The sequence below is a fragment of the Cetorhinus maximus genome, chromosome 7, assembly GCF_964194155.1.
Source record: "Cetorhinus maximus chromosome 7, sCetMax3.hap1.1, whole genome shotgun sequence".
In the NCBI taxonomy this organism is placed as follows: Eukaryota; Metazoa; Chordata; class Chondrichthyes; order Lamniformes; family Cetorhinidae; genus Cetorhinus; species Cetorhinus maximus.
Window position 1 is genome coordinate 130,693,840 of NC_135885.1, and position 22,512 is coordinate 130,716,351.

At 41.2% G+C, this 22,512-nt stretch overlaps 1 protein-coding gene across 3 annotated transcripts in view; it reads left to right on the top strand.

The window, feature by feature from the left end:
• rbm26 (RNA binding motif protein 26) overlaps positions 1-22,512 on the top strand; it is an 89,940-nt gene that overhangs the window by 49,268 nt on the left and 18,160 nt on the right. For all 3 annotated transcript variants that reach the window (XM_078545941.1, XM_078545943.1, XM_078545942.1), the window contains exons 12-18: positions 5,973-6,137; positions 10,271-10,411; positions 12,708-12,782; positions 13,183-13,302; positions 15,879-15,953; positions 19,329-19,496; positions 22,057-22,161. In XM_078545941.1, the coding sequence (XP_078402067.1) occupies positions 5,973-6,137; positions 10,271-10,411; positions 12,708-12,782; positions 13,183-13,302; positions 15,879-15,953; positions 19,329-19,496; positions 22,057-22,161 (849 nt within the window). The remainder of the gene's footprint in view (positions 1-5,972; positions 6,138-10,270; positions 10,412-12,707; positions 12,783-13,182; positions 13,303-15,878; positions 15,954-19,328; positions 19,497-22,056; positions 22,162-22,512) is intronic.

Sequence of the window (22,512 nt, forward strand, 5' to 3'; positions counted from 1 at the left end):
AAATTCTCCTAGCTTCTGGAAAGGTTCCATCAGACTAGAAAGTAGCGAGCATACCCCTCTATTCAAGAAGGGACGGAGGCAGTAAACAGGAACCTATTCCACGTCCACCTTGACAAGACCATTCAGGATCTTATATAGTTTGAGTCACCACTCTTCTAAACTTCTGGAACCAAGCCCAGTCTGTCCAACCATTTCTTGCAAGAGAACCTGCTCGTTCCAGGTATCAATCTAGTAAACTTGTGGTTCTCTGAACCACCTCCAACACATTTACACCTATCCTTAAATAAGACGGCTAAAATTGCGCACACTGTATGAGATGTAGTCTCACCAGTACCTTGTATAAATACAGCATAACATCCTTACTTTTATGTTCAATTCCTCTCGTAACAAAGGATAGTATTCCATTAGCCGCCTTGATTACATGCTGTACTTTTTGTGACTCATGCACGAGAACACCTAGATCCTTCCACACCTTGGAATTCTGCAGTTGTTCTCCATTTAAGTAATACTCTGCTTTTTTATTCTTCCTGCCAAAGCGAACAACTTCGCATTTTCTCACATTATACAGGTTTTTGCCGACTCACTCAACTTGCCTACATCCGTCTGCAAACTCCTTATGTCTTCTTCACAACATACTTTCCTCCTTTGTGTCGTCTGAAAATTTAGCTATCGTCCCTTTTGTTTCCCTCATCTAAGTCATTGATGTAAATTGTAAAAAGTTGTACCCCCAGCACAGACCCCTGCAGGACTCCACAATCCACATCCTGCCAATCACAATCCAGCTATTCACAATATAATGATTTAGATGAGGGAACTAAATGTAATATTTCCAAATTTGTAGATGACACAACGCTGGGTGGGAGGGTGAGCTGTGAGGAGGATGCAAAGATGCTTCAGTGTGATTTGGACAAGCTGAGTGAGTGGGCAAATGCATGGCAGATGCAGTATAATGTGGATAAATGTGAGGTTATCCACTTTGGTAGCAAAAACAGGAAGGCAGATTATTATCTGAATGGTTATAAATTGAGAGAGGGGAACATGTAACGAGACCTGGGTGTCCTCGTACACCAGTCGCTGAAGGTAAGCATGCAGGTGCAGCAGGTGGTAAAGAAGGCAAATGGTATGTTGGCCTTCATAGCGAGAGGATTCAAGTACAGGAGCAGGGATGTCTTGCTGCAATTGTACAGGGCCTTGGTGAGACCACACCTGGAATATTGTGTGCAGTTTTGGTCTCCTTATCTGAGGAAGGATGTTCTTGCTATAGAGGGAGTGCAGCGAAGGTTTACCAGTCTGATTCCTGGGATGGCGGGACCGACTTATGAGGAGAGATCGAGTCAGTTGGGATTATATTCGCTGGAGCTCAGAAGAATGAAGGGGGATCTCATAGAAACCTATAAAATTCTAACAGGACTAGACAGGGTAGATGCAGGAAGGATGTTCCCGATGGTGGGAGTGTCCAGAACCAGGGGTCACAGTCTAAGGATACTGGATAGGCCATATAGGACTGAGGTGAGGAGAAATTTCTTCACCGAGAGAGTGGTGAGCCTGCGGAATTCGTTACCACAAAGTAGTTGAGGCCAAAACATTGTACGTTTTCAAGGAGTTAGATATAGCTCTTAGGACAAAAGGGATCAAAGGATATGGGGAGAAAGCGGGAGCAGGCTATTGAGTTGGACGATCAGCCATGATCATAATGAATGGCGGAGCAGGCTCGAAGGTTCGAATGGCCTACTCCTTTTTTATATGTTTCTACGTTTTTAATCAGACAAAGAACCATTTATGCATATTCCTGCTAGCCAACCAATCCTCTGTGTAAGCTAATGTGTTACGCCCTACACAATGAGCTTTTATTTTCTGCAAAACTTTTGATGTGGCACCTTATCAGATGCCTTATGGAAATCCAAGTACAGTATGTCCACAGGCTTCCCTTTATCCACAGCATAAGTTACTCCTTCAAAGAACTCTAATTGGTTAAACATGACTTACCTTTCACAAAGCCATGTGGACTCTTCCTGATTACCTTGAGCTTTTCTAAGTGCCCAGCTATAACCTCTTTCTAATGATCGACTCCAACACCTTCCTCACGACAGATGTCAAGCTAATTAGCCTATAGTTTCCTGTTTTCTGCCTCCCTCCCTTTTTGAACAGAGGGGTTATGTTTGCTACTTTTCAGTCTGATGGAACCTTACCAAAAGCCAGGGAATTTTGGAAAATTAACACCAATGCATTTACTACCTCATTAGCCACCTCTTTTAAGACCCTAGGATGAAGTCCACCTGGACCCGGAGACTTGTCAGCCCACGGCTCCATCAGTTTGCTCAGTACTGCTTCCCTAGTGATTGTAATTTCACCAAGTTCCTCTCTCCCCTCCACCGCCTGATTTACAGCTATTTCTATATCCTCTATAGGGAAGACAGAAGCAAAATATTTGTTCATTTCATCCACTGTTTCCTTATTATCTGCTATTAACTCCCCATTGTCACCCTCTAGAGGACCAACACTCACTTTACTACTACTTTTCCTGTTTTAATACCTGCAGAAACTCTTGTTATCTGTTTTTGCATTTCTAGGTAGCTTCCTCTCATATTCTTATCTTTCTCCTGATTAACCTTTTTGTCATTCCCTGCTGCTATTTATATTCTGACCAATCATTTGACTCATCTTTGTGCAGTTATAAGCTTTTTCCTTAAGTTTGATGCGTTCCATAACTACTTTAGTTAACCACGGATGGTTGTCCTCCCTTTAGATTTTTTCTTCGCAGCAGGAATGCACTTTTTCTGAGTATTCTGAAAAATTCCCTTAAATGTCTGCCCTGCTTCTCTATTAATCTATCCCCTCACCGAGTATCCCAATTCACTTCAGCTAGCTCAACTTTCATGTCCACATAATTGCCCTTATTTAAGTTTAAAATACTAGCCTTAGACCCATTCTTCTCCATTTCATAGTGGATATAAAAATTCAATCATATTGTGGTCGCTGTTGCCTGGTTGTTACTTTACCCTGAGGTCATTAATTAATCCTGTCACATTACACAATGTCAAGTCTAATATAACCTGCTCCCTGGCTGGTTCCAGAATGTGCTGCTGTAAGAAACTCTCGAAAGCATTCTATAAACTCCTCATCTAGACTACTACTGCCAATCTGATTTTTCCAGTTTATATGTAGATTAAAATCACCCATGATTATTGCCATCCCTTTATCACAAGCACCCAACATTTCTTCTTATATGCTTTGTCCTACATTGTGGTTACTGTTAGGTGGCCTGTACACCATTCCCAGGAGTGACTTCTTTATCCTATTATTCCTCATTTCCACCCAAACCGATTCTACACCCTGATCTGAACAAAGGTCATCTCTAACTATTGCACAAATGCAATTACCTCTCCACCTTTACCTAGTTTATTTCTGAAAGTCATATGCCTCTCAATATTCAGGTCCCAGTCCTTGTCATCCTGCAGCCACATCTCTGTAATGACTATCAGATCATATTTAATTACTTCAGTGTGCACTATCAATTGGTTTACTTTGCGCGTAGCATTCAACAGATAGACAAAGCCTTTAGTTTTATTTTTTTGTTACCTTTGTGACATCTTGTCTTGATTCTTGGTGTATTCTTAGATTTGTTCTCACCTTCCTGCCATTTCTGATCCTCATTTCTCAAATTACTATTTTCCTCTCTTACCTTGTCTCTACTCTTTTGATATATCACATCTTTCCATATTCGATCTATTGCCCCCACTATTTAGTTTAAAACCCTCTCTACTTCCCTAGTAATGTGGTTCACAAGAACACCAGTCCCAGCACGGTTCAGCTGTAGACCGTCCCAACGGTACAGCCCCCCACTTTCCCCAGTGCTGGTGCCAGTGCCGCACAAACCGGAACCCACTTCTCCCATACCAGTCTTTGAGCCACGTGTTCATCTCTCTCATTTTATGTACTCTCTGCCAAATTGCACGCGACTTGGGTAATAATCCAGAGATTGTAACCTTTAAGGTTCTGCTTTTCAATTTGGTACCTAATTCCTCATACTCTCTCTATGCAGAACCTCTTCCCTAGTTCTGCCTATGTCATTGGTAACTACATGACCATTGACAACCGGATCCTCCTCCTCCCACTGCAAGTTCACCTCAAGCCCTGAGCAAATGTCCCGAGCCCTGGCACTGGGCAGGCAACACAACCGTCTGGACTCTCGTTCTTTGCTGCAGAGAACAGTGTCAATCCCTTTCGCTATACTGTCCCCTACTACCACTACATTCCTTTTTACTCCTCCCACCTGAATGGCTTCCTGTATCATGGTGCCATGGTCAGTTTTCTCATCCACTCTGCAGACCCAACTCTCATCCAAACAAGCTGAGAGAACCTCAAACTATCGGACAATTGCATAGACTCATTCCTGCCCTCTGGGTCCCCATACCTGCCTCACACGCGGTCACACCCTCCTGTCCCTGACCACTGACCAATTCAGAAGACCCGATCCTAAGTGCTGTGACTGCCTCCTGGTACAAAACATCCAGGTAACTTTCCCCCTCCCTGATGTATTGCAGAGCCTGCAGCTCAGCCTTCAGCTCAATGACTCTGAGCCAAAGTTCCTCGAGCTGCAAAAACTTAAACTGCAGACATGTTTGTCCTGGATCAAGATGTTATCCAGGAGCTCCCATATGCTGTAACCATGACAAGTCACCTGTCCTGCTATCCTTAATGTGTTTCAAATAATTACTTAATTATATTGTTCACTTTTGTTACTTTTTAAAATATATTTTATTAACTTTCCCACCTGTGTGTGTAATATTTTAAGCCTTAGGAACAGAATAGACTTTAACCACTCACCAAACAGCCAGTTCCTTTCCCTGTAGTAGAATAAGAACCAATTCCTACAGGATGAGAAAGATAGAAAAAGGAAACAAATGCTTCCTCCCTCCTTCACTGAATTCCCCCACTTACCAAACTCCAAGCCTGTACTCCGTTTCTTCAGCTGTACTAAAGAGGCTTATATTTATAGCCAACTGAACTGGGGCTACAGAAACCAGATTCAACCATTTAGCTAATTAACTGTTCAGCTCTCACAGCAGAAACTGAGTTTTCCCTGTCTCCACTGCAAGAAAAGAAGAAATTTGCCTGCTTACACAGTACTTCCAGTTGCTACTAATTACAGACTAGATTAGATTTTAAGAGCAAAATTTAAGAACAAAATTAACACTTTAAACTCCCCCACTCACCAAATTCCAAGTCTGCACTCAAATTTCCTCAGCTGTACTGCATTTGCCTCAGATATTCAATAAAGTTTGTGTCCAAATTTGTCAGTGGGAGCAGTACAGTTATATCCATCTTAAGAGAAGACTTGCACTATCATGTCACACATAATAATAAGAATTATTTTGAAATCCAAGGATTGTTGGTTTGTAGGCACAACACAACAGAATCCCATAAGCATGAATGAGATAAATGAGGGTGAATGTGTCTTTGGTAGTGTTGATGGTAAGAATGTTGGCAAGGACTGTAAACAGTCAACTTCTGAACTCCTTGTGATTTTTAATATCCATTTGAATTGGCAAAGATGACTGTGGTTTAATGTCAATTATGTTTTGAAAACCTTTTGGTTCTCCTTTCTTTTGTTCCCCTCCTTTTTCTTGTAGACTGATTTTGAAGCGGGGGAAAGCATAGACAGTCCTTGCCTACTAGTTGTGATTCTTGATTTCATCACTGCAAAATGAAGCAATGCTAGGAAAACAAGGGTGGAAAGGGAAGGGACTTCTCGTTAGGAGGGTGAAGGAGCACATATGGAGTTCTAGACAGAAGAGGGAAAGAAATCCCTATCGATTGATGTGCCTCAGGTAGCCTAGTTATCTGCTTGAGTGCTTAGATTATGCAAGCATCTGCTGATTTTGAGTGCTAGAGAAACAGACTTCTGATCACCATGTTGTGATTTATGAGGAAATTGAAATTTATTTTAAATGTATTGATTGACTTTCAAGGTTGCTTACCAAGGTGATCTAGAGGGTGCCCTTATTCAGTTTGCTGTGCATGAAGAAGCAAAGAGAGCAATCTCAAGTACAGAAGCAGTTCTTAATAATCGATTCATCAAAGTATACTGGCACCGGGAAGGCAATTCTCAGCAAAAGACGACTGCAAATCAAAAGGTAGTAACTACGTTTTTCTGTGAACAATTTAGTTTGGTTGTCGCAAGTGAGGCAATGCAATTTTTAGGATTTTATATTAGAATATCAGTAATGTTAATTTAATTTCAGAGTCGAAATGTTTTAGCATACCCAGTGGATCACTTCCAGCGCCACCATGTACATGGTACTGACCTGCTTTTTTAATTTTGGCGATAAACATTTGACTCCGAGTAAGATGCAATGTTTTTTTTAGTTGTGGCAGCCTTCCGTCTCATGAGAAGATGGTTTGCATCTTGGTGGTCAACTCTTAAACATCACCTGCTGTGGCTCAGAAGCCCAATTCTGACATGGCACTCTTTGTCACATTTGCTGCAGATGAAAGCAATGGGGGCTGAGATGGTACCCTCTTGTCAGCCAGCTGACCTTTGTTTTTTCTCATGTCTTCCAATTTCCCCCTCTGAACAATCAGCTTCCAGAGGCCCTGGTGACTGTCACACAAATGTCCACCATCTTCATGTTTTGCTTGTAGCAGAGTTATGAACATCCAGCAGGTTGTAACCCAGTAGCCAGTTATAACACTGTTATATAGAGAGAGAAAATCAATGGAATGAGTTTTGGATTGCTCCAGAAAAGACAGCACTCATGATTAACCAAATGGCTGGCTGTAAACTTAGCGGTCACTTCCTATAGAACCATTTAAACCTTGGAAGGATGAGACAATGTTGTATGTATTCACCATTATACTTCAGTTGTCAAACCCCTATCCTTCAAATCCAGGCAACACAGCCCTATTGTGCTTGTATTTATCTGCTAATTTTTCCTGGTTTGGAGAGTGCTGATTGTAGTGCTCTTGCCAAATTTGGTGGTTAAATCAGAACATCAGGATCGGTTAGTATCTGTAGCTTAAGACGTAATGACAACAAGCATTTAAACTTTACATGTGGCACCTAAGGATTTATCCTTCACATTGTGATGAAATCATGATAGCAAGGCTACTAGAAATTTAGCCCAGGAAGATAATAGTTGGTTATGTCCCCTTGCATAAAATAGCAACATTGTTCACATGATCTGGATCTAATAATTTGACTCAATGGTTCCTTTCTCAGGCTAAGGCTTGACCGACTTTCAAATGACCAATATTATTATTTTGTGTTCAAGACAAAGATGTGGGTAATGAAGGATGTAGAATGTTACAATTTTAATATTTCAGTATGGGCATCAAGTATTCTTGAGGTCAGGTATTGTACATTCTGCTGCATAATGAAACTCCCTCCTGTCTCAATTTTGGTCCCTTGGTGCAAACTTTCCTCCTTTCAGGACAGGTTTAGATACAGAGCCTAGAGATGGAGGATTAGATTTCTAATGATTTTTCACTTTGAGTTGCACAAAAAGGGTTTTTTAATTTTGTATCTCTGGTCACTTCCTTCTATCACTGATCATCTAGATCCACCTTCCACACCCGAGCCCAACCTCCTTCTGTACCCATTCCTGGAAAAAGCTATCCCCCAATTCACTTCACTTTCAAAATGTCAGCTACCTAACCATGGCCTTCCATTCGTTACAACGTTTTTGCAGCTGCTGATTTACTCAAACGTGCCTTTAACCTCCATTTTTCATGTCCCAGTAAAAACATTACACTTTATCACCCTGGTCGTTACCTTGATAGAGTCCACATCTCCACTCATTTTCGTCTAAGGGACATGGACTTGAAAGGATATGGTGCACAGTTGGTTTAACCATCCATTGCCAGATCTGGCAGGACTAGTTAAAACACTATTGGGTCTTGCTCTTGTCTGCTAAAACTGCTCACTATTCCAGGATCATCCTGAAATGCCAAGATTGCAGGCTGCCGTTTTAAACCACACTCGCTTCCAACAACAAGTGTCAGAAACTCATGGTCTTCTTTGTCGCCAAGATTGAGACAATCCGATCAGCTACTTGTGCCATGTCTCTCCCTTCCACTAGCCCACCTGGCCAAACTTCTTTCAATGCCCCTCCCTGCCCCAGCCCTGAACTCGCATCTTTCTCCAGTTTCTCTCCAATCTCCTCATATGCCCTCTCTGAGCTTGCCTTGTCTATGAGACCCACCTCCTGTTCCCTCGATCTTATTCCCAATTAAATTGCTGATCACTCAGCTTCCCCTCCTGGCCCCCATGTTAGCCGATATTGTAAACGGCTTTTTCTCTTCAGGTGTTGTTCCTCTCTCCTTTTAAATCTGCTGTCATCACCCTCCTCAAAAAGGCAACCCTTGACCTCGCCATCATTACAAACTGCCATCTCAGCTTCAACCTCCCTTTCCGCTCCAAGTTCCTTAAACATGTTGTCATCCCCCAAATCCATTTCCACCTTTCCTGGAAGTCCATGTTTACATCTCTCCAATCAGGCTTCTGCTCCTATCACAGCACAAAACAGCTCTTGTTAAAGTCACAAATGACATCTTATGTGATTGTGATAAAAGATAAACTTGCCCCCCTCCTTCTCCTCAACCTATCTGTTGCCTTTGACACAGTTGACCACACCACCCTCCTCCAACACCTCTCTGTTGTCCAGCTGGGTGGGACTGCCCTCACCTGGTTCCATTCTTATCTATCCAGTCGTACCTAGAGAATCACTTGCAATGGCTTCTCTTCCTGCTCCCGCACAGTTATCTCTGGTATCCCCACCCCATAAGGGCCAATGTTTGGCTGCCTCCTATTTCTCATCTACATACTGCCCCTTGGTGATATCATACAAAGACATGGCGGCTTTACCTCACCACCAACCTTCTGACGACTCCACTGTTGCTAAATTATTGGACTACTTTTCTGACACCTTGTACTGGATGAGCAGAAAAACTGAAGCCATATTTTTTGGTCCCGCTTCAAACTCCATTCCTTAACTACTGTCATCAGTACTGGCAACAGTCTGAGGTTAGTCTTCGCAACCTTGGTGTCATATTTGATCCTGAGATGAGCTTCCGACCTCATGTTCGTGTCATCTCTTAAGACCACCCATTTTCACCTCCATAACATTTGGCTTCACCCTGTCTTGGCTCGTCCTGGCTGGTCTCCTACATTCTACCCTCAATAAACTTGAGGTCATCCAAAACGCTCTGTCCTTTGTCTTAACTCATTAAAAGTTATGTTTCCCCATCGCCATGGAACTGGCTGAGCTACATTTGGCTACCAGTCAAGCAGCTGCTTGATTTTAAAATTCTTATCCCTGCTTTCAAATCCGCCCCCCATATTTCTATAATCTCCAACCCCACAGCCCCCTGAGACACCATTGCTCCTCTAATTCTGGCCTCTTGTGCATTCCCAGTATAATTTCTGCACCATTGGTGACCATGTTTCAGGTCTCTAGGCCCCATGCTTTCCTCTCTGTACCTCTTGACTTTGCTTGCCTCCTTCAAAACACTCCTTAAAACCTATTCCTTTGACCAAGCTTTTTTTTGGTCATTGACCTAGTATCTCCTTATGTGGCTTGGTGTCATACCTTGTTTTATAATGCCTCTGTGAAGCACCTTGGGACATTTTATTACATTAAAGGTGCTATGTAAATATAGGTTGTTGTGGCCCTGTTGCTTCATTATCTGAAATCTTTTCAATTACAAATCCTTTTTTTGGGCTTCTCATCTTTTACGGAGTGAAAGAATAAATATAAGAAACGGGAAAACAAGTTTTTAAATCAAAAGCAAAATACTGCAGATGCTGGAAATCTGAAATTAAAAAACGAAAATGCTGGAAAAGGTCTGGCAAAGTATGTAGAGAGAGAAACACAGTTAATGTGACCTGCTGAGTATTTCCAGCATTTTCTGTTTTTATTCAAGCCTTTTAAATACTTTGCTGCATCCTCAGAGTCATAAAATGATAGAATACAGAAAGAGGCCATTGGCCCATGTGTCTGTGCTCAAATGTCTAGCTATAGATATTGGATGTCGACCTGGTGATCTGGCTTAAGGTTCATTAATAGATTTCTTATCCTTCTAAGTGCTGGACGTAACCCTTTTCCAATGATTAAATGTCAGCTGTTTTCTCTACATTACAACAAATAGTCTACATTAGACAGTCATTAAGACACACTTGTAACTATATTTGAAGTTTGTCTTGGAATTCAAGTGTGTAACATGATTTTTTTCTAGGCCGTTATTTCTTTTCACTTGTCTTTCTTTTAAGGTGGTTTGTGGACTGCAGCAGCCAGTTACACCATCCCCTTTCACAGCTGTCAAACAATCTGTGAAGGACAGACTGGGGCCCCTGCCACAAGGAAATATAGAACCCACGCAAACTCAGGTCATTCCTATAGCCAGCATTCAGGTATGTACAATTATGATCTGCTGTCAAGTATTCCTTAATTCATAACAGAAGTGCTGTTTCTGCTGTAATGTACTAGTTCTGGTATAGACTCTTCTTTCAGTTTCCACAGACCATATGATATTACCCATATTTCTCTATGGAACAATTGCCATCTCAAATTCCCTCCTTCAAATTTTTGGTGACCACTTCACTTAGTGGAAGTATTGCATGCTGAGACTTGCCATTGTTTCTTTCCTCTCAGGAGGAGCTCTCTGCAGTTTCCTCCATTGAAAATACTTTTTCCCGCTAGTGATTCACTCCAAAAGTGTAGCACAACTTTGATGGTTACTCTTGAGTTAATATTTCTGTCCTGGCCCCACAAGTTTCTTCACACTTTCAAATTGCATGTTCCTGCTGCTCTTTTTTGTGTTGCTGAAAATCCAGTTTAACCTGAAATGCTGGAAATATTTTGACTTTGTGCTACAAGTGAGATTTGACTATTCCAACAGACTGCTGGCTGGTTCCCACAATTTGCCCTCCATACACTTGACATCATCCAAAACTCTGTGCGAGTTGAGACATGGGCAGCAAAGTCCCATTCGCCTATCATTCCCGTGTTTGCTGATCTACATTGGCTCCTGGCCAAGCAACATCTTGATTTTAAAACTTTCATCTTTCAAATCCTCCCATCGCCTGGACCCTCCTTATCTCTGTAGACTCCATCAGGCTCACAACACTCCAAGATATCTGCACTCGTGTAATTCTGACCCCTTGGAGCATCCCCAATTTTAATCGCTCCGCCGCATTGATGCCTGTGCCTTCAGCTGCCTAGATAAGACTTAAGTTTGGAAATTCCTTTCCTCTACCTCTCTGCCCCTCGACCTTGCTTCCCTCTTTAAAACATTCCTTAAAACTTATTTCTTTGACCAAGCTTTTGGCCATCTAACCTAATATCTCAATCTGGCTTGGTGTCATATCTTGCTTTATAATGCTCCTGTGAAGCACCTTAGGCTGCTTTATTACATTAAAGATGCTATATAAATATTTGTTATACTAGGATTCTTTATCTCAATAACTTGTGTCTAAATGATTTCATGAAGGATGGTAACTCTTTTACCGATTATTCAAGTGGTGTAGCCTGAAAACTGGCTAGCTATAATGAATTTGAAGGATGTGTATTGCTTAAGGTGAAATAATAATTTGGTGGAATACAAAAGATGCAGAAGCTGGAAATAAAAACATAAAATGCTGGAAATAGTCAGCAGATCAGTCACGTGTGGTGAGAGATCAGAGTTAATGTTTCAGGTCAGTGTCACTTCACCAGTTCTGATACAAATTTTGCCAATTTCCTCTGGCACTTTTTCCTTACCCACTCTTCCCTTCCTGGGGTGTATTTCCATAAACTGAACTGGACCAGCCATATAAATACTATGGTTACAAGAGCAGGTCAGAGCCTGGCAATTCTGCAGCTCATAACTCTCCTACTGATGCCCCAAAACCTGTCCACCATTGACAAAGCACAAGTCAGGAGTGTGATGGAATACTTTCCACTTGCCTGGATGAGTGCAGCTCTAACACCACTCAAGAAGCTGGACACCATCCAGGACAAAGCCGCCTGCTCGATTGGCACCCCATCCACCACCTTGAGCATCCACATCCTCCACCACCAATGCACAGTGGCAGCGATGTGTACCATCTACAAGATGTTTTGTAGCAACTTGCCAAGTCTCCTTTGATAGCACCTTCCAAACCTGTGGCCTCTACCACCTAGAAGCACAAGGGCAGCAGATGCATTGGAGCACCACCACCTGCAAGTTTCCTTCTAAGCCACACACCCTCCTCATTTGAAACTATATCGCTGTCTTCACTCTCACTGGGTCAAAATCCTGAAACTCCCTTCGAAACAGCAATCTGGGAGTACCTACACCACATGGAGTGTAACAGTTCAAGAACACTGCTCACTGCCACCTGAAGGGCAGTTCATGTTGGACAACACATCTGGCTTAGCCAGCGACACCCATATCCCATGAAAGAATAAGATGCTGAGCAGCGTCCAATACCTTATCCAAACATCTATAATTCATTTTTGGGGGAGAAGGAAGGGGGAAAATCATAGCTGTCCAAACATAATTTACTGAACCAATTTGACGAGCCATTGTGAGAACCCAAAAGGTAATAGATTTTCTGAAAGGTAAGTGTCCCTAGATGATTGCTCTGCATGAGGAAATTGGACTGTAAAAGTAGGTTATACATCTATTGAAAAATGAGAGAGAGAATATGATATTGTATGTAATGTATCATTTCCTTTACCCATCAGAATGCAACTAAGCTGTCAGTTAGAGATCGACTTGGTTTTGCGACTAAACGCACAGAACCTGCTCCTACTGAAAAGGTAGAGTTCAGTTGATAGTAATAGCAGAAACATTAGCGTCTGCATAACATACTCTTTTCACTCTTTGAACATTGTGTTTAAAGGCAAATGTGGTTCATAATTGGGTCCCATTATACTCTTAACAGAATTCCCACAGTTGGTTAATTCTTGTTCTTTGTGTCTGCAAGAACAAACTTGATGTACATTGGCAATTTTAACCTACTTATGGAATGCTGTATGGTTACAGATATCATTTGAAATATTCTGTCTTAATAGTTAACACACCAAAAATTATTTGTCTTTAGCATGATATTTTGTATGATCTTCGCTATGATAAATTGCTGTACTTGTAAAAATGTTTTTCTTTATCTTCACCTTATTTCCTTTTATGGTGGAAAATAAAGCTATATTTGTGCTGCAGGTATTGTCAACTACAACAGGCCTTACAAAAACCGTCTACAATCCTGCTGCCCTAAAGGCAGCACAAAAAACATTAGGTACTATTTCATCAGATTCTACAGAGACACCCAAAAAAAAACAGGTTTGTTGGGTTTATGAAAGTTGTATGCTTTGTAATTTGTGTACATACTGTTGAGCATGTTCGTTTGAACATGACTGATGAATGTTTGAGGATAGGAAATTTATATTTATTCACAAAAATAAAGAATTTGGACTTAAGTTGTCAGCAAGTCATAGTTTTAAATTCTTCTATAAAAGCTACAATGCATTATATATGATGCAAAATTCATTCACTTTTTCCATTTTAAAACCCGGTTCCTGTTTAATGCCATTGCCCAATTCTTTACCTGATTAACTGGTTGCATAGTAGCAAGTTAAGTACTGTAAATCAAGGCATAAAAGTCAACCCTTGAAGCCTCCCAAATTTCTTCCAAAATCAGGGGGTCAACTTAATATGCTGGATATAAAATGTGAACAGCTGGTGTGGATGTGGGTGGTTGCCATTTTAAAATGTGAAAAAAGCGGTACTTCATATTATATGTACCAACATAAAAGCATTTTTAAAACCATCAAATTCATTGTCTTTGGCATCCAATGCCAAATTCATTCCAAGTCACTTTGGCTGTGGCATCATCATAAGGATCCCACTCTGGATCAGATGTGGCACTTTCAGTTTCAGAGTCGTCCCTCCAGAACAAATCATCTTCCTCTCCATCCATTGAATTGGATATTTCGCTTTCTTTTTGAATGATCTGATGACTGTGTGCTAATAGCATATAGCATTGATAATGAAAACATACAACAGTAAGCAGGGTAGCACACACATGTCCACTTGAAGGTTTTTTCTCCAACAGCAATCCACCTGTTTCACTCAGCCTGACCATGATTCTTGAATTGCTTGTTGAGGGACACGTCCAAAGGTCAAACTATGGACTTTAGACCTCCTAGCATAACTGCATTATGGGTGTTATTTCTTAGCAGGTGCCTCTTGATCTCACCGGTTATATGGGATCTGAACATGTCCCTCAATAATCTGCATTCTTTAAGTAGGCCACCAGAATGCCTATTCCACACGTTATTGATGCATAATTTCACTCCATCCTCGATACAGCTAGCCAACCGTTGTCATGGACATGCCCAAAATCTCCTACAGGGAACTTGATTTTTGGCATGGTTTTACATTTGAAAATTACCATTGGCTTTAATTTCGTTCTGCCAGCCATGCAAGCTAGTACCACCGTGAATCTCGTTTTCTCCTGTTCTGTTGTTTTCACTAGAATTGTTTCCGAACCTTTCCATTCCACAGTTTGATTGCTGAGCATATTGAAATTCACGGGCATTTCATCCATGTTGCCATGTGACTTAATGGGTACTCGTGTTTTTGCTAATGTCTGATTATGAATGATAACAAATAGTAATTTTTGCATCAAGGTCTTTTGATAGTCTGAGCAACCTTGGTCTTCTGCCGCAACACTAGACTGTTTCATTCCATAAAGCAGTTACACCAACTAGCTGGTGAAATCTTTGCTGGACTTGGTTTGATTTAGCCCACTTAAGTGGGTAAAAAAACATTGCATTTCTGGTGATGATGTAACCATTTTAACAATTTTCGAAGACCCATTCCAATACATGCTTCTCAAGATTAGACCAGTGGTTGGTACCTGTTCTCATGTTGCATTTGGTCTTGGACATCATTTTCAGGAAGGATTCCTCCTCCTTCCATTGTCATACCAGTTGTTCTGTAACACCACATTCCCTTGCTGCAGCACGGTTATTTGATGAGTTAGCATACGTTATGACTTTTAGCTTGAAAGCAGCTTCGTACTTCGTTCTTCTGGCTGGAGGACCCATTTTTGTCTGTCACTCACCGTGCCATGCATGTCTGTGTGGGCGTATCTTAAAGTCTTCTGCATGCCCTTTGCAACGTAGCCTGTATTGCTTGCTTGATCCTGTGCACCGAATTACAATATAAGCAAAACATGCATTTCTGAGGTGAAAAATTAAGGCTGCGTACTAATTTGAGTATAGCTTTTTGTAACAGAAAAGAGGATATGACTTATACACCGAGTATTTGAAAAAAGCATGAAATTTGGCACTGGAAAAATTGGGTCATCTTCTACGCTAGGTCGGTTTATATGCTACAAACTATGATATCCCATCCCTAAAAGTTCACTTCACTGAGTAGTCTAGATTGTGTAGTTTTTCTAACTAAAATTGTCACTTCATTTGGTTTGTGTTTTTTTGGCGTTCATCGATTTCGAATTAAATGTGCAAAGATTGACTGGGAGGAATAATAGGTGTTATCCAAATATAATTTCCGTTCCAGTGGTTCAAAAAATACAAGTTTCCTTTGGATAGGAAACCAATTGAAAAATAACAAACTTTTTACTGTAGACCTGCATTCTGGAGGCACACAACTAGCTTGACCAGCTGAGCATTTTTCCTTAAGATGACTTAGGCTGGTGCTGAGTATTATTATAAGACTAACATAAAACCTGAGGGCCTATATCTTGAGCAGTAACCTACAGGTGAAGATAAGCTAATATATAATGCTTATAAACATTGTTTTTTCTCTCCCTCCACTTTGGACTTTTGCTTTCCTCTTTGGTTATATGTTCCAGTCGTTCATAGTTTTAAGCCTGTTTTATGATTTTACAGGATACGCTTCGACTTCAGCAAGATGTGAGGAAAAAGAAACGAGAGATTTTAGAAAAACACATAGAAACCCAAAAGGTATTTAATCAGCATTTATTTTTCTGAAATCAATCTGATGAAATCCCTGCCTTCTGATTTGTTAGCTGATTGCACAATGTTCAGCACCATTCGCGACGACTTAGATACTAAAGCAGTCCATGTCCAAATGCAGCAAGACCTGGACAATACCCAGGCTTGGGTTGACGAGTGGAAAGTAACATTCGTGCCACACAAGTGCCGGGCAATGACCATCTCCAATAACCAAGAATCTAACTATCGCTCATTGATGTTCAGTGGCATTACCATCACTGAATCCCTCACTATCAACATCCTGGGGGTTATCATTGACCAGAAATTGAACTGGACTAGCCATATAAACACTGGCTACAAGAGCAAGCCAGAGGCTAAGAATCCTGCAACAAGTAACTCACCACCTGACTCCCCAAAGCCTGTCCACCATCTACAAAGCACAAGTCAGGAGTCTGTTGGAATACTCCCCACTTGCCTGGATGAGGGTAGCTCCCACAACACTCAAGAAGCTTGACAGCGTCCAGGACAAAGCAGCCAGCTTGATTGGCACTACGTCCACAAACATTCACTCTCTTCACCGATGCACAGTAGCAGCAGTGTGTACCATCTACAAGATGCACTGCAGAAATTCACCAAGGCTGCTTAGATAGCACCTTCCAAACCCACGACCACTACCATCTGGAAGGACAAGGGCAGCAGATAGATGGGAACACGACCACCTGGAAGCTCCCCTCCATGACACTGACCACCCTGACTTGATAATATGTTGCCGTTCCCTCACTGTCACTAGGTCAAAATCCTGGACCTCCCTTCCTAACAGTACTGTGGGTATACCTACACCACATGGACTGGAGAGATTCAAGAAGGCAGCTCACCACCACCTTCTCAGAAGGTCAACTAAGGATGGGCAATAAATGCTGGCCCAGCCAGTGAAGCCCACATCCCGTGAATGAATAAAAAAAATACGTATTTTAAGCATACTGATCAGCATTGAGATGCTTAGTATAGTCTTAACACTGCAGATATTCCTTTATTGATTTGTATAACAGGATAATCTTCCACTTTCACAGGGGAGTGTAATTTATGGATGCGCAGGTAGTCCCTTTTTAATTATTTATACATGGATAAAATTGCACAGTGTGCTTTTTGTCCATTTATGTTTATGTTGTGGAATCAGTCTCCTTGTGAGCTGGCTGCAGAGTGGATCCTGGTATAATTTGTACCTGCAGGTTGGCTGTGAGCGAATACAAAGTAATGATAGAATCTCAGTACATATGAATTGCCCTTCACATACATATTGATGCCCTGTAGTTGTCAGATTAATGTACAAAAATGTTAAGATTAGGCCATCTAGCCTATCCCATACATGTTGCCTTATGCATTATGTCAAGAGATTCTTTCAGCCTGAGGTAACAAGTATACTTGTGAAAGGGACAGAAAAGCAGATTGGAAATCCAGAGCTGATTGCAGGTGGGTTGGTGGTGGTGATTGCCTGTAGGCAATCAAAACTAGTCCAGTGTAGCACATTTGTTTCCTACCGCTTGAATAATATTCTCTACCACAGTCAGGAAACCCTCCACACCCCTGAAATTACATGGTAAATCAGCCCCATTGAGCAAGCCAATAACTTGTTTCAAATATATACCATTTCTGGAACAAGAATCACTTTAAATCAGCCCTGTGTCTTCTTGTGAATGTATATGCAAGATCCCAGATCCTCCACAAACTATCTGATTGAAGTAATTTGTCAGCACAAACACAGTCAAGCCTTTTCACTTTTTAATGGTACTCAATCAAACTGCTCGAGTCTGTGTGTTTGAAATATTTAGACTGAGCTCTTTAAGCCAATCTGGGTAGCAAAGGTCTTTTAAACAGGGATTCATTTCTTATGCTCCTTCTCAGCCTTTTCTCGAGCTTCAATATTGCACATCATGTGAGGGGGCCAGAAATGATGCTTAACCAAGGTCTTTTTGAAAATGATCTATTTTATTTTATAATGGAGACTCCTGTGACTGCAAGCCATTACCGTATTTTCTGTAGCTATGACTTCATTGCATTGATTGTAAAGTCTTCAGGGATCATTTTATAATCCCAAGAACATTTTTGATCACCAGCCCTTAAGTTTGCAAATATGTGTGGCATTGGTCCTGCCGAGAAGCATAACACTGCATTCTTCTAACTTAAATTCCATTTGCCAAATGTGGATGCATTCCCCAGCACACCATGGCCTTCATGTAATCATTTAGTTTCACAAGTCTTCATATCAACCACAGACTTGGAAGTCATTGCCTGAAGAACCTTAACCTGCATCCAGGCCATTAATATAGATAAGAGAGGGCAAAAACCTGAATGACAATTTGTGGGGGACACTACTGGTAACCAGTGTTTAAACAGGTCACAGCCATTGATAACAGCTTTCTGCTATGAGCACACAGTCACTTTTTTTTAATCCACTGCAGCAACTTCCCAATATCATTATATTGTTGGGGATTCTGGTGGGCTGGAATACTGTGTTTGCCAATCTCGGGAAAGCTGGTATCAGTCAGGAAGATCCAACTGGGGTATAAAAAGGTTTTTTCTTGTCTTTAGTGTTAAATTGAAGTATAATTTTGATTTTGGCTTGCTGGTGTTGCTGGCGCACAAGGTCCACACATCAAAAGTACTACGAAAGCAGCTGGAGTGAATTCTAAGCTGTACCGGCAGAGTGTAAGTGCCTTTTCTGCCAAAAATTCGAGGTAGCAAGAGAGGAATGGACAGAAATTCTATTAAGTACTTTGCCTTGGTTAAGTCACTGCAACTTCTAAGACTGTCGGTTGAATCAGATTGGAAGGAGAATCCATAACAGAGGGTGTTTTTTTTTAATTTCATAGTCTCATTCTTCACCCAGTTTAGAGCAGTGAAATTAAGTTAGCATTTCAACCCAGTTCAGTACAATTTTGGCAAAACTATTATTTTTGTAGGAAATTGCAACGGTTCCCTTCACCTGCTTTGTTCTTCTAATGCATATCTGTTGAGTTCTGATTTTCTCCTAAACACTGCTTCAATCACCTAAACTTGGAAAGTCAGAATTAACTAATGGTTTGAATTACTGGATTGCTTTTATGGAGCTGAAAGTCCCAGGGCCCCTTCTTCGACCCAGATGTAAACCCCCTAATTTGAGCTGTTACACAGATTGGAGAATCAAACTAACAGATTCTTCAAAGATAGTGAACCAACTCTTGATTTTTTTTCTCCATCCCCTCACCAAACTCTGGCCTAACAATACTATAACAAAATTGTTCCAATATAATGTGCTATGTTTTTGCTTTTGAAGAAAGGTAGTCTTGTCTAAGAAAGTTGGATCCAGGGCGCTTTGTCATCAATACTTTTTGAATCAATATTTAGATCTTGATATCAAAGCTGGAGAAAAACAAAAAAATGAAATCTGAAGATAAGACAGAAATTATGAAAACACTGCAGGCCTTAACCAAGAGTATAACCAAACTACAAGATGAATTGAAAGCAAGTGGAACAGGCTGTACTGCTCCCAAAACAGTGAAAACCAAAGCTCAGGTATTGTATTCAAGTGATGGCTTTCTGAGTGTTCTGTTTTCAGAGAATAAGTTTCCATTTTCGAAAATTAAATGATGTGAGAAAAAAAGTTTAATCTCGTGTTTTTTTCCCCTGAATGTTTTATATGTATAAAATGAAGTTCAAATTTTTGATTAAAGTCTATGTGCTCCTTGAACATTTTCACAGAAATCTGTAGTAAACCCACCAGAAACCATTCAAATAATGACAGTTTCTCTACAACACTCAACTGTGTTTTTAACTAGTAAGTCTACAAGCATTGGCCCAGATCATCCAATAGTGTCAGAGAGGGTGCATCTGAGACTGACTCCTATTTAAACCGCCCACTTACCATTTTGCATTGGAGTCTTTGCATCTTCCAATGCATGGGCAAACCCACAGTGGGAAGCAAATTGTTGTAAGTAATGCCAGCTCAGCTTTTCGCGTCGTGAACTGAAGACACACCCTTAGGTTTATTGATTTATGTTGCTTTATGTTTGTCAGCCTCCAAAACTGCAAAACCTCTGACAGTGCTAATACCCCATCCACCTCCTCAACAATGTTCATTTCCCTGCCATCCTCCCAACAGTGTTCACCTGCTCCCTCAACCATAGACAGTGTTCAACCCTCCCTCTGTCACTCTACCAGTGTTCAGCCCCTGCACTCCCCAACTATACTAACTCTTCTAACAGCATACTAACAGCATTTCACTTGCATTTCCCCTAACTTAGTCTACTGCATTCGTTGCTCCCAATGCGGTCTCCTCTACATTGGAGAGACCAAACGCAAACTGGGCGACCGTTTTGCGGAACACCTGCGGTCTGTCCGCAAGAAAGACCCAAACCTCCCTGTCGCTTGCCATTTTAACACTCCACCCTGTTCTCTTGCCCACATGTCTGTCCTTGGCTTGCTGCATTGTTCCAGTGAAGCCCAACGCAAACTGGAGGAACAGCACCTCATCTTCCGACTAGGCACTTTACAGCCTTCTGGGCTGAATATTGAATTCAACAACTTTAGATCTTAAACTCCCCCTCCCCCCATCCCCACCCCGTTTCTTTCCCCCCCCCACCCGCCTTTTTTTTCAATAATTTATATAGATTCTTCTTTCCCCACCTATTTCCATTATTTTTAAATCTAAAACTAAAACCTTTAGTCTTTCCACCCCACCCCCACTAGAGCTGTACTTTGAATATCCTGTCTTGCATTCTTAATTAGCACTTTTCTCAGACAAAGACCACCACCTTCAACACCTCTTTGACCCTTTTGTCTCTGACATCTTTTGATTATCTGCTCACACCACACCCTCAATGTGTCTCTTCCCCCCCACCCACCTTAAACCAATTTATATTTCTCCCTTGTTGAAACTATGCTTCAGTTCTGCTGAAGGGCCATGAGGGCTCGAAACGTTGACTGATTTCTTCTCCGCCGATGCTGCCAGACTTGCTGAGTTTTTCCAGGTAATTCTGTTTTTATTTTGTTTTGGATTTCCAGCATCCGCAGTAGCTTTTAGCTTTTTGTTTCTAACTCTTCTGACGTTGGCTGGACAGGGATCCTGGAAGGTGAGTTGGGAGAGGGGATGTGGCAGGGGGTGAACATACTGTGGGATGTGGGAGGGGGTTGGACATTGTCCAAGGTGAGGGGAGGGGGGGTGAACATTGTTGGGAAGGAGGGGGCGTCGGGGTGAACTTTGCTGTTGGTGCTGGAATGCTTTGACACTCCACTGATTTATGGGTTACGTTGATTTTATACCTGATATTAAAAACTCCGTAAATATGTGTAAAAAGTAGCATAAGTATAGCGCAAACAACCCAAGTCTTTCTAGTTCTGGCCATCTGACACCACTGTCGTTGAAACCATGGATCAGTCCGGTAGGGTAAGACCAGCAGTTGGAACTTTAGACTTCCAGTAAGACTAAGTACTGCAGATGTGCGTATGTTGTAACTTCCTCAGGGCCCCAAGACACATCAGCGACTCAACTTGAGTCTGAGGTCTTTCCTCATATTGGAAAATTTGGGCCAATAAATAACCAAAATATAGCAAAAGAAAGCATTCAGACTTTGCCCCTGTCTCAAGTTGTTACTACTTTTCATAGCTTTTATTTGCAAGCTTTTCCTTTCTAATGGTGCCACAGCTTGCCGGGTATTCTGTCGGAGCTTCCCAAATCCTTGATGGTTTTTTTGCTCCAATTGCTGTCCTAGTTCACATCAGTCAACTCTGCTTCAAATCAAGTATTTTCTGATCTGTGCTAACCTGGTACTGCTTTTACCTAATGTGCCTTTAGTGAAACTCATGATGTCCATTTTATCCATCCCGATCCAAAAGGTTGATCGCTTTTTTTTGTTAGACTGCAAACCATGAAAATTGAAATGCCCCTCTTCTTTCTCTTCCTTTTGAGACTTGCAAACGTCGTGCAGTAAGCAAAATGTCCACATACTCAGAGGGAGCCAGTCATCCATGTGTCATCTTAGTTCTGGGTCCCTGTTTCTTCATTTTGAGTTGCATCTATGCACAGTTTGATAGTTATTCGGATTTAAGCCATTACAGATTTTTTTTTCTTTTATAGATGCAAAGAGAACTACTAGATACAGAGTTGGACTTGTATAAGAAAGTACAGGCTGGAGAAGATATCACTGGACTTAGAAAAAAGTACAATGAGCTTCAGCTAGAGGTAGGAATAATGACTGCAGTAATGGAGAAGTATTAAGAAAATGCATGTATTCATTTTCATACTTGTGTACAAGTATATCCTGTGCCTGCTGTATTAACTGGTCACAAAGTTTTCCATTCTTCATTCTTTTAGATTGTAGATTGCATTTCTCAATTTTTTTTGAGGCCCTTCCAAAAATAACTTTGATGTTTTACTTGAAAAACACACTTCCAGATCTAGCTGATTTGCTGACCATTATACTAATTATTTTGGAAATCGTTTTGTCCAAGTTTCTTGTGTATCTGGCAGAATTTCTAGTCAAAGGAATACTGTGCAAATTTATATAGCTGAGTGTATGCCCAGTATTTTTCA